The 12,645-nt window shown below is 42.5% G+C and overlaps 1 protein-coding gene across 3 annotated transcripts in view; it reads left to right on the top strand.

The window, feature by feature from the left end:
- MCTP2 (multiple C2 and transmembrane domain containing 2) overlaps window positions 1-12,645 on the top strand; it is a 172,715-nt gene that overhangs the window by 36,748 nt on the left and 123,322 nt on the right. For all 3 annotated transcript variants that reach the window (XM_090028968.1, XM_090028966.1, XM_090028969.1), the window contains exons 4-5: window positions 6,113-6,175; window positions 7,699-7,807. In XM_090028968.1, coding sequence (XP_089885094.1) covers window positions 6,113-6,175; window positions 7,699-7,807 — 172 coding nt within the window. The remainder of the gene's footprint in view (window positions 1-6,112; window positions 6,176-7,698; window positions 7,808-12,645) is intronic.

Genomic DNA, 12,645 nt, shown 5'->3' with positions numbered 1-12,645 from the left:
GAAGATGAAAAAGGTTGGAGAATACGGTGTTTTGAAAGAAATTTTCATTGGGGAAGGGTTTTTGCTTGTTTAGTCTGCAGGAGAGATTGAAACAGATTCTCTTATGTTCTTTTTCCTCTTGGAGGCAGATTGAAGGCCCAGGTTCAAGTACCTGCTCTCCCTTATTCAGTGATCTTTGGTCTGAAGCGAGCAAAGCAGGGACCCGTCTGGGTCTTCAGTGCTCCAAACTAGTCCAGCTCTCCCTCCCTTGTTTCCTCCCTCCCTCTGGTTTCAAAATGGACAAGAGTGGCTTTGATGGGGAAATCTGCTGTTAATTCATTTGTAAACAAATGTTCTGACGGTTTTGTTGTATTTGAATACAAAATGAAAACACGTTCTGAAATGTCTAAAATTTGTTTATGCAAATTTTTTTAGCTTTGCCCATGAGGGGATCGCTCTTAAAAAACCTGCGCTCCTACAGCTGAATCCAAATTTGAACCCGTTTTAGAGGCAAGTTAGGACAAAGGCATCACATAGAGGCTGGGAAGCCTGTATTTTCTCAAGGCAGACATTACCCAGGAACAATGAAATTAAAATGTCTCCTGTCCTAAGGTTAAGAATATATAGGAACCCTGAAATGTGCCATCAGATCTAGCTCCAACTCCATTGAAATAAATGAGAGTTTGGTTCCTAAATATCTACTTAACCGTTTGCTCCTTAGTTTAGTATGTAGTCTGGCACCCATCTGTATGTGGGAGACGTCTGCATAGCTGGTATTCTGCAGGGAGGCCGTTCCATATTTCATTTCCCAGTCTGCTGTCATGAGCCTTTGTGTTTTCCAACCTAAGAGACAAAAATGTTCCCTTGGACATATAATGTCTCTAAATTTCAAAGAAACAAAGAAAACCTGTTTCTTGTAGTTGGGGAATTTCCCATCACAATGAAGCGGCATATGTTACCTCTTGCTTTCAGTCTGAAATACATCTGAGAGGTCTGAACTCCTCCAGTATTTTGAATGATTACGTTGTTAGTTATTTCTCTCTTCCTTCTGGAACAAACATGTAGTCCTGCAAGCCCAAACCGCTCGTCTGGTTCATGAGCTCCCTGCTTTTTGTCCCTTTATTCCATTATCACTAGCTAGGCCTGACATACTTAAGAAGCAATGTAAACTCACTGCTTTATAATTTGTGCTTTTAGAGTTGAGATGACTTGAGTTCAGTCGGTATAACTGAAGTGAACCCAGTGTAAGCGCATATTGTCTAGGAATTTGTATCATCAGCCTAACATCATTTATACTTTTGATTGTTCCGCTGGTGTTCTCTCAGTGCTGTAGACAAGTCTTTAAAAACGGAGAACTTGTCAATGGGCATCACGGCAGTGGTCTATCCAGTTAGGACAGTGGTCAGTACCAGGTACTTTAAAAGGAACATGCAAACAGGTACTGCAGTAGGCCAGAACAGGATTCTTTGTTTCCGAGAAAAGCTTCCTTCCAACCTCTACTAAATTAAGGTTGGACTGAGGGTTCAGACCCTTCCAATATTGTCCCCTGTGCATTTTTAAGGCTGTTTTAATATTTACCATTATCATTAATCTTGTTTAATGTTGTGAATGTCTAACCGCTTTTGTAATCTGCCTACAAGCTCAAAACGCAGTATGGACAACTCTCAAAGCAAAACATTTGCAAATAGAACAAGGAGGTTTTCTTAGACTTGTTTTCCATATTTAATTTCAACCAAGACTCCAGTGTGTGTGTGTGCATGCAGATGAGTAATTTACTCAACGCTCTCAACGTTTTCTGTCTGTTCTGCCAGAACGCTGCAGTGCCAGAGGTACACCACAATGGCTGTTGTCTTCCCTAACACAAACAACATAAGACCAGCTTAGAAAACATGACAAAAGCTTTCTCCCTTCTTCTGTAACCTCAGCTTCATTTTCCTTGGCACGTTGTTGTGGGGTTGGGGTGGGGGCCAGAAGGAAGTTGGGTTTTTTAAATACGTATGTAGGGTTTTGTCTGTTTGTTTTTTTCCCCCCCTCAGAGCTGTCCTACTATGTGTCGTTTCCTGTTTTGTCTTTGGTCAACAAGTATTGTGTGATGCTTCCATTGTTCTCCCTATGTGTGTGATTGTGGTTTCACACTAAGGTTGACATTTGCTGTTGCTTTGAATTATTATTCCAACACCACTGTCCTCAATAACGGCCATAAAAGATTCAGCTACCAAAGAACTTTGGTATGACTAGTTTTTAAACTTTCTGTCTCTTTCTCTCCCAAATATGATTTTTTGCCTCCTTTTTTAAAATAAATCCTCAAGTATCTGGGAATATTTCAAAAGAAAAGAAGCAGTCTATAAAATACAATGGCAAATAAATACTCTCTCTGAATAATTCTCACCTTCAGAATTTTGCCTCATTCTGGTTTGAAACTGTCTGTACTTGCAGATTATAATCTCAACATATCGGATAGATACACGTGTGTGTGTATAAATAGCAATCATTCTGATTTTTTACACACACACACACACACATTAAAAACAGTGTTAACCAAAGACCTCATAAAGCTGTTCCCCTCCCCCCGAGGGTTTTCAAAACTGATTTGTTGCTGGAAGAGAACACGGATGATGTAGTGTTATTCATTATTAATTATTTAGTTGCATGAGCTATTTCCTAGGGCTGTGCAAGGCTTCAGACTGTGCTTTGGATCTGGAGAAGCTTTGGACGCTTCGGTGCCCGAAGTAGCATCTCTGGATCAAAGCGCTGGCTTCGTCAGGCTTTTGAAGCAGTTTGGAGCTCCTGAAGTGTTTCGGAAAAGCTTCGGAGTTGCCTCGGAGATCTGGCCATAGGGTATAATGGGGAATCAATGAAATATCTGTAACTTAGTTGTTTTTTGTCTGATTTGGATGAAACTTGCAAGGGTGGTAGCCTCTGCTGAGAGCGTGAAGCATGCCAAGTTTCAAGAAGATTTGGAAGGAACTGCACCTCCAGCTGTTGACAGGCAAAACTCGTGACATGGATGACCCTGTGTGTGTTAAGGCACAGTGGGCTGAAAACTACGGGGATGGTAGCCCCTGCTCAGGCCACAAAGCCTGTCAAGTTAACAAGCAATGATTAACACCTACAAAACCACAAACTAATGAGAGGAAATAATCAATACAGACAATCAAGTGCCTCAGGACGGACACAGTTGCACAAGCACCCATGTCACGAATTTTGCCTGTCAGCAGCCAGAAGTGCAGGCCCCCTCCCCCCCGCACCAATCTGCTTGACAGCTGGCAGGTTTCATGGCTGCAGCAGGGGCCACCATCCCTGCAGCTGTCACCCTGCTGCACCTTAACACACACAGTGTCACCCATGTCATGTATAACACGTCAATCCAGGGTACTGAAAAGGCTTCCAAGAAATTTCCTTCAGACACAAACAGCCATATTCACAGAAGTCTCTCCCAATAAGTTGTTTTAAACTACATAAAAAGCAGAATCAAAGAATAGTGGAGAAGAGGGTGGGGTAAGGAAGGAAACTCTGCTGCTTTCCTACTTTTTATGTTAAACCAACTGCCTTCCAATGATTATTTCTACCTTTTTTTGCATATTGCATATTTTCCATTCTATGCCAACTGTTAGAACACATTTCTATAGAATTTTTTAGATAAAGAAAATAGATTTCATTTGATTTCTGTGCAACATACATTGCTATTATTCTGAGAAATACAGATTTCACAAAGGCCCCTGGAAGTCTATCATAGCATAGCTAAAGCGCAGTCAATGAAGTTTTGATGCTTAAACTGGAGGAGAATCATAAGGCCCACGTCCATGGTACAGAGAATTAAGAGCATCTAAACACAGACTTCATGTGCAAAATGAATAGATATAGCAAGCCAAATCCATCTCAGGGAAAATTCCTATGGATCAGGAGGAACTTTGACCTGATAAGGTTTGCAGAATTTGACCTCTTATACTTGCATAAAAAAATAAAATAAATTCAGCATCAATTTCCCCTGTCGTTCTCCTTGTATACGAGAACACAGCAAAACTCTTGACATGGGTACTGCCTAATTCTTAGATGCTAAACCCTGCCATATTTTATGCTAAACCCTGCCATATTTTATACTAATGTCCATTCACAGTAACTCCACTGAAAGAACTGGAGTTATTACAGTTAGCACTGGTGGGAATACTACTATAATGCAGTCCTTTATTTTGCTTCATTTACGTTTTTAAAGTATAACTTTACTTTAAAAAGGGCAACAAAACTTACAGAGAAAACCATTCTGTTAACCATTCGGTTGCAAATTTTGAATGCCACAAAAGCAGAGCTAAAAGTGTTTGTTCTATTATATTCTTTAAGTGTATTTTTGAGGCGTAAAAACGAAAAAGAGGGATTATATTTGTAAATGTAAACTGTACCCACCCACATCAAGGCCATAGTGCCTAACTGGGGAATCAGGCCGTGAAGGCACCCTCTTCCCAATCTCTCTTCCTCTGCCGTGCAGAAGTCTGAGCAGAGGAAGGTACCAGTGGCCAGGGGTATTCTGGCCTGCAGGTCCTCTTTTATCCTTCCAGAGAGCTTGTCCATGGGTCAGTGTCCATAGAAGACAGAATGGAGGGTTTTGGTGCCCTGGGCTTTCTCCTATCTTGTCTCTTTTCTTATGTGAGCAGAAGGTCCAGGCTGTTCCATTATTATAGAAAATGGTGAATGCACAAATGCAGTGATTTCCCCCCTGCCTTTTCCCCCGCTTTTCTCTTCTCTTGACACAGGATTTTTCAGTCTGTTTTTAACTTGGCAACAATCTGCATTCTCCTCTTCTGCCCTTGAGAAGTTTTGCACAGTATCTGCCGAGTTTGAAACTTAACAGCTGATTTTTTTTTTTACTGGAGCGTAACCACTCCTAAAAATTCAGTGGAACAGATCAACTTCTTGGGCGAACATAGTTACATCTGTGCAAAAGTGACTGAAACTGACATCATTTATTCTTGTCTCTAGGAGGCAAGATATTCTGGTAAAGCAGAACTGTGTCCATGCTGGAGTATTAGTAACACTTTTAAGTATAACAATAGATACACCAGATAGCTAAAGTGGTTCAGATTTTGTAGGTACACAGGGCTTTATAAGACAATGGTTGAGAGGAATGGGGGGGGGGGGTGTTGATCCTGGGAGCTGTGGAGGGGCTGCCAGCACTCTTAGGAGTTGTTAGAAAACCTAGAGCAGTGATTCTCAATCGGGGCGCTTGCTGCAGCCACGCCATGTTAGCTACGCAGTCCGGATGCCATCCAGCATTGGCTCTGTTAGGTGAGCAAATATGATTCACAAAATAAACTCAGAGATTTCCAACAGGAATTCGTTCGGCAACGTTTTGACCTGTCGTGGACTTTCTGCATTCTTTGCAATAGTATGAAATTACTTTATAATTCTTCTGTGGTCAAAAAGCAAGTGAAAACTAAGAGCTGCCATTTTCCAAGGGCTGCCTTGAGCTTAAAGAGAGGGAGCTTAAGTTTAAAGAGATTGAGAACTACTAGAGTAATTTAGCTGCTCCCATGCAAAGAGACACTTTGTATGTTTAGGTAGACAGATATGGTTACATAATTTTCTCCTGAGATTTTTTTGCCTGTGTGAAAATTCCATATAAAGAGTCTCAAATTTGAAGTTGGCTGGGTTTTCCAACTCTCATTTCAATAGAAGGAAATTTATTTTGTGGACACTTCCTGAGAAGCGGTAATTAGGCAAACTTATTTTCCCTCTAAACTTAAGCAGCTTGTGTGTCTGTTTTGATATTTTTGATTTCCTGACCAGTTGCTGGAACTTCTAGGAAAGATGCAAAACTATTTAGTTTTAAGGATGTGTTAATATATATGTATAATATTACACATGTCATGGAGCATATATTGTATATATTACCAAAATATAGCAGGTGTGTGTGTGTGTGTGTGTGTATATGTGTATATATATATATATGTGTGTGTGTGTGTATGTATATATGGATCTCTCTTGTTTCTGTCCGTCCCCCCCCCTCCCCCCCCCCGAATATAGATCTAGATCTGGTAAACTTTTATTTCATATAATGGCAAGCACCTGAGGACATTGATGGATGAGGCTATCATATTAATTTCTCATTGTTTTATTTTTTTTCTTTAAAATGTTACAGGACACATGTGAATTCACAGACCTGGAATCTTCAACAGCCTCTCAACTTTTTGATGAGCAAACTGTAAGTGTCCATTTAACATGCTCTGACTTTTTTCAGTTCTCTCAGAGAATCTCCTTAAATTAAATTTAAATTCAAGTTCTTGGCCCTTTATAGACGTAGGAAATGCTACAGCCCAGATCTTTGGGATGGAAGTGATGCAAGACCAAAGCACGTCAAAGGGACAAAAACATTCTAGAAAACACATTTTAATGATAATATGCAGATTTTGCATCCCACCACAGTTTTGATATACTGAAGAATGCTAGATTAAAGAGCCTTCAAAGTTAATCACCCAGGAAAAAAAATACAGCTGTACCAAATCAGGGCTGGATTTACACATAGGCAAACTAAGCACATGCGTAGGGCCCTGAGCTGCAGGTTGACCTGGTCCTTCTTCCCATGGTGGTGGCATGAATGGCCCCATCTACTTCCCTTCTCTTTCCCTCCCCTCCCCTGGCCTTGCCACCACCATGGCTGCTTCCTAGCGTTGGCTCCTAACCCTACTCCCTGCATGCGGCAGGGCCAGGCTGGGGTGGGAGATCTCAACCGGCCTGCAGCCAAATGAATTTGTTTGCCTGTGGCCCACTAAAGGGTTAATCCAGCCCTGACCAAACTGTTTAATAACTTGGACAAAGCGAAAATGTCACATTGGTGATTGATGGAAAGCAATAAATTAAGTGTTCAGTTACTTTTAAGGGTCTGAGAAAATGAATGGAAGGCAAACGGGACAATAACTTGAACGCGAAATAGTCATTGCATTGAATTATTTTATGGTCTTAAGCACTTAATGATGAAGAGAGACATAAAACATATTTTCTGGGCTGTATGACCTTCAACAGTTCTAAAACAGTCTGGCTTATAAAGCGCAGGGACTGTATAAAAGAGACAAGGGTAATTTTGACACTTCTTCAGAGGTGTCAAGTACATTTGTAAACTTTGAATTCAGGTCTGGAATTGTCACATTTAGCATACTGGTTCTTCACGCTCCATTATCTTCAACAGTGATATCAGTGGATGTTTCAGCTGAGAAGATGAAGATCACCTGAGTGCTGATAGCATCTAGAGTTTTAACTGTGATTAGGTTTGCATTATGCTATACACTTCACAACTGCAAAACAGGAAGTCCAGAGAAACGCGATTCATTGAAGGCTACTTGGAAATGAAGACTTTTAATAGATTTAATAAAATCAGATTGATACAGACTTGGACAGCTTACTAGAAGCAACCACTGCACAATGTATTCTTCACTGTAACAGGTCATTCTTGTTTCGTGACCCAACCTTTATTATACCTTTTCTCTGCTGGTGATGCTATTACATCTGTTATGGTTCTTACTGAAGCAAAGAAAATCAGTTCCTCTTACGTGAGAGGAGGTAATTTTTCTTCTTTGCCCACCAAAAACTGCATAATTAGGGTTGCCACAGCACAAGAGCAGGAAATGAGGCCTGTGAATTGCAAGTGTCTGCAGCACGAGAAAGTGTCTGTTTATATTGGTACTTTATGGAAGTGAAACCGATGGCTTTTTTTTCTTTTTCCTTTTACAGTCGCTTGAGGAAGGAAGCGATTATTTGAGTAACCTTCCTAATCCCTTTGCTTACCTACTGACTATACATCTGAAAGAAGGCCGTAATCTGGTTGTCCGGGATCGCTGTGGTGAGCCATGCCTTTTATGTGATGTGCTGTTGATTTTTCTCTGCTGCTCTTTTTTAAGACTACAGGCCAGTTTCTCTTTGTTTGCCTACTTTGGTTTTGCACCAGTTTAAGTCCATAGATTTATTATTTCGTATGATATATCCTGGTCTCCAAGGCTGCGAGCTGGAGTGTTAAATTGCTTGTTATCCACCCTAAGTACACAAAGCAGGGATGGGCAGATACACACTCGTGCTTTGACTTTGTGCATAGTTTCTGCATAGTTTTATGATGTTAACAAGTAAAACATTTCCTCCGTCATCCTCGTTGAATGTATGATCTTCTTCCATCCTGCTCAAAGCCCCAGTTGTTTTAGTTTTAAACAATTCTTGTTGACCAGAGGATGTTGTGAAATGAAGAAACACAAGTCATTGTTTTCCAACTTGCAGATAAGGCATTTACAGAAGGAAGACTTTGTTTAATAAAGTCTAGGAAATATGGAAGGAAAACAGTTTGTGGCGGGGGGGCAGGACCGAATCATTACAAAAATGTATTAAAGACAAAGCCCTGAATACGTAGGGGTATTTCTAAGTGCCACCAGCATGTCGTCCTTTTCTATAAGGAGGAATACGGGTTTTATTCAAGAGAATATTGTTTCAAGCTACCTGAGAAACCAATGAGATTTTATTACATTTTCATTTTAGACATGAGACCAGACCCTTTCTGGCTGTGAGTGGACATGATGTATTGTTGGAGTGCTTTTTCCTGGGATCTGTTTCCTAGGGATGGGATGAGAAAGACTAGTCTAGACCCTCTGATATTCCTAGGAGTCCTCCTAGGTCTGCTGATGTACAACAGTAAAAAAGAAAAGGCTTATGCAATTTTTCTTTAATTGCCTTTAGTGTCTCTTTAGGAGGCTCTGTATGAACACATTTCTGAGGAGGGTCTTAATATGGTTGCTGATTTGTGGGAAGATCCCAAGAGGAATGGTTTTAACAAGTACTAATCGCTTAAATGGGCCCTTGAATTAAACAGCCAAACCTCAGGACAATAAGAGAACTGCTCTATTGAGCAGCTTTCTGATTGTCAACAGAATAAAATACATTTTCTTTATTGCAGTGGCATTCAACCTTTTGGTCCCGTGGGCCAGATGAGTGGTGCAAGGCTGGTTTGTGGGCTGAATTGGACCCTACATGCCAGACTGAGCCCTGGAGCTCTGCATTGCCTCTGTCCAGTCTCATCCAGCAGGATTGGGCTTGGGGAACTTGGGGTGCCTCATGTGGTTGGATTGGGCCCTGTGCCACCCCTGCCCAACCCCATGTACAGCCATGCGAGTGTTGTGCAGTGTGCAAGGCCACAGCCAGTAGGGCTCTTTACAGTCCTGTGGGGAACCCATTGGGTGGGATGACCTGGCACCAGGGGCTGGATCTGGCCCACAGGCCAAGGGTTTAGCAACTCTGTCCTACTGCATTGCTTGGAGGAGAGTCTCTCGTGTGTGTGTGGCATGGAGAGACTTAATAAAGAGCTCTGAACTTGCCTGCTCCAATGCGAAGAGCTGGGTTTGTCTCCCATGGGTTTGTGTCCCATGCGAAGAGCTGCGTAGGCACTTGTACCCCAGAGGGCCTGTGACATTCAATTCTTGACTTGGTGAAAGCAAAGCTGGGCAGATGCTGTGAAAGCGAGTTAACTGATGGGTATGAACATGACTGAAAATATGGCAGGCAGGTGCCCAAGCATCTCTGCCCGATCTGAGAAATCAGTACTTTGACAGCAGGTAGGGGTCTTTGTCATTGCTTTTACACTTACACAGTTAGTAGCATTAATTATATCTTTCTGTCCATTGTAAAATGCCTGAGAAGTTTCTTTGCTTAGAACTGGTGAACTAGGGCTACATACACAGAGAGAACATGGAGGGGTTGGAATAGCACTGGCGTCTGAAAAGGCATGTGGGACTAGCAGGATATTTAGTGATTTATAGGATGGTTTTATGTGCTCACTCCTAACGTGCTTTTTTATAATTGAGGTATCTTCTGATCATTGGGCTTTTTCTTTTTTTACACAAAAAAAATATTTTTCTCTCCTAGCCAGGGGATAAACTTCTTTCCAGGTATATGCACCCTTCTCCATCCAGTTCCTTGCATCCTGAAGGTTTAGATGTAAGGTAGATCTTTGGTTTTTAAACAGAACAGAGTGCATTTTTGGTAGGACAGCAATTCCCTAGGTTAACTAGGAATCCACACATGCCGGGACAAGCCAGGGTGGTTCTGTGGAAATGACTGTCATTGTTAGAGGAATGTGTTTGTTTCAGGTTGTGATGTCTTGAGTTGGATTTGAATATATTGCTCAACTTAACCCAGTATTATATGAACCAATTTTAATGACAATTCAGCAAATAAAAGCATTTTGGCTGGCTGCTGACATATGTGTCGGAGACTGTGTATGTAGCCCCTACAGCAAGAAGGTGCTTCAGAGGGTGATTAGAAACGAGTATGCATGAGCTAGCAGATGATGCAATGAAACTCGTATTGTGTGTGCACACGGCTGCACAAGAATCTTAGTATGTCACTGCTGATTTCTGATTCGTTCACCATAATATCTATATGATGATCCCATAAAGTGTCTTAAATGCTTGTTCTGGTGGGTGTCTGTAGTGACGTTGTGCACTCAAATGGGGTGTCTTTGTGAGAAATTTCCCTGAGCTAGTTTGCGGCTGCTTTTATTAGAGAAAAGATGGGTATTTCAAGTACCCTTTTAAAAGTGAAAGATCCTGGGCATGTCTTTCTCTCTGATAATAGGAAACTCCAGAGACAAAGGCCTTTCTGCCAAGAGGTCCTGACCCCAGCCACTGAGATCTGGCAGCTCAAAGTCTGAGTAGGACACAGCTGTCCTAGGGAGTTTTAGACGGAGTGAATGTCGGTCCCCGAAGGTTTGTCTATGCTGAATAATGAAGCGTAGGGTAGAGAGACCCTAGTGAGCCTGGGTACTGGAAGCAGTCTACCCATAGCAGCATGAGGTTCAGGGGGTTTATTTACTTTGCAGGGTGAATTAGTCCATGTGAAGCTCTCTGCTGTTGGACTGTTTCTGCGACCTGAGCCAGCTCACTTCATAAGCTAACCTGGCTGTCCACGGCACATTGCAAGCTGCAGTGTAGACAGGCTAAGATCATGCACTCGCTTTGTAAGGACAGCTAGTTTGGATGTACAATAATTCAGTGGCCAAAACAACACTGTAATAGAGTCCAGCCGGTCTTGTTGGAAGGGGCACAGAGAGGAAGGGTGCCTTAGTGCTACAGGTGTTAGCCTGGAAAGTGGGAGATTTAAATTCAGTGCCCCCCTGGTTCTGACATCTTATGTGACCATGAGCACTGTCTGCTTCTGTGGGACCTCAGGAGGAAGCTTGCACCAGATTAGTCTGTGGATTCCTCTTCCCCCATCCACATTGGTGTCACGTTGGTGCTTTGGACACTCTGTAAGTGAATGATATAGTCGGGGGGGCTTCCAGGGGAAGTGGTGCCAATGTGGGTCAGGCCTGGGTGTAGGCTCCATTTCTGTACACCGTTAATGTACAGGTGAGGGTTACTTCCCCCCCCAAGCCTTCCTCATTTCTCCAACCAGAATTGAGTTACTTGTCCCTGCCTTAGGGTTGCCAGCTGTCTGTAAACTTATGGACACGCTGTAAAATCCACCCTAAAAATACCAGTCTGTAAAACACCCTAAAAAAAAATTGCCCTTTGTAAAAATGTGGCACCGCTGTTACTTTAAACTCTTCTAGGGAAAAAGCTGGAGCAGTGTTGAAAGACGGACAGAGCACAGCACGGCCACCTTCTGTATAAGTGCAGGCATGGCACCCTGCACGCACTGCATGAAGTCTGGTCAGGGCTTTGCTTACCAATGACTGCTGTATTCCTCCTCTTTTAGCATTGTGCAGCCCCTGGGTCCATAAGCTTGTCCTCTGTCTCTTAACAGCTGCTTGCTTTGAAGGTAGAGGGCAGGGAGGCAGCTGGGGAGAGCTGAAAGCCCAGGAGTGGGGGAGGCAGGATCCATGCTGGAACAGAGGAAGTGGGGCTGACATGGGTCAGGCCTGCGAGTGGGCTGTGTAAGGCAGCATGGTGTGGGGTATAGTCAGGGGTGTCAGGATATGGGGTGAGTAGGGGACCCCTGTGGTTGGGGTAGAAGGGTGTAAAACACTGCTGCAGTTGCACAGGTCTGCTAAGCCGAGAGTCTTTTTTTTTTACTGAAAGTACAAATGCATGTCAGTAAAAACAATGCCCCCCCCCAAAGAAAAAACCCCAAACAAAACCCTAAGCCCCCCGAAACCTCTGTTAGTTAGAACAAAATAACTAAAAATAAAAGGCAGCTTATCAGTAAAAACTAATTTCTTGGGCTAGTGACCTTGCCCTGCATGTGGAAAGGACTCTGCACATGTGCCAGTGAGCAGTCCTGAATGCAGTTACTGTATCATATTCATACTGGGGTGGGTTTTTCAGAGAGCTTCTGAAAATGTAAAGCTTTCAGTTGATTTTAAAGCATGCCAGTTGATGCAGAAAAGTTACCTAGCCACCCACACGGTGCAGTCAGAGTGCCCTGAAGCTTGTCTAAAATCCCTCCCAACTATACAGCTGGCCCAATAAAAAAAAAATCATATAAAAGAAAATGAAACAAAACCCCTTGCCTTAAGAATACCTGATATTCCTGTACCACCGAGGGCCGCGTTCAGACTTAGGATCCTATTGTACGTCTAATGGAAACTACCAGTGACCAAGGGCAAGCCTCAGTTGAAAACTTCCTACCTGTACCTGTTGTTTTTTTTTTTATCCTGTCACTATTGTATGTAAAATAGAAACAGCTTTAGATACTGTGGAT

This window comes from Crocodylus siamensis, chromosome 15 (assembly GCF_052110815.1).
Source record: "Crocodylus siamensis isolate JL-2025a chromosome 15, ASM5211081v1, whole genome shotgun sequence".
NCBI classification, from domain to species: Eukaryota; Metazoa; Chordata; order Crocodylia; family Crocodylidae; genus Crocodylus; species Crocodylus siamensis.
The sequence above is the reverse complement of the archived record's forward strand: the minus strand, read 5'-3'. Positions and strand labels throughout refer to the sequence as shown.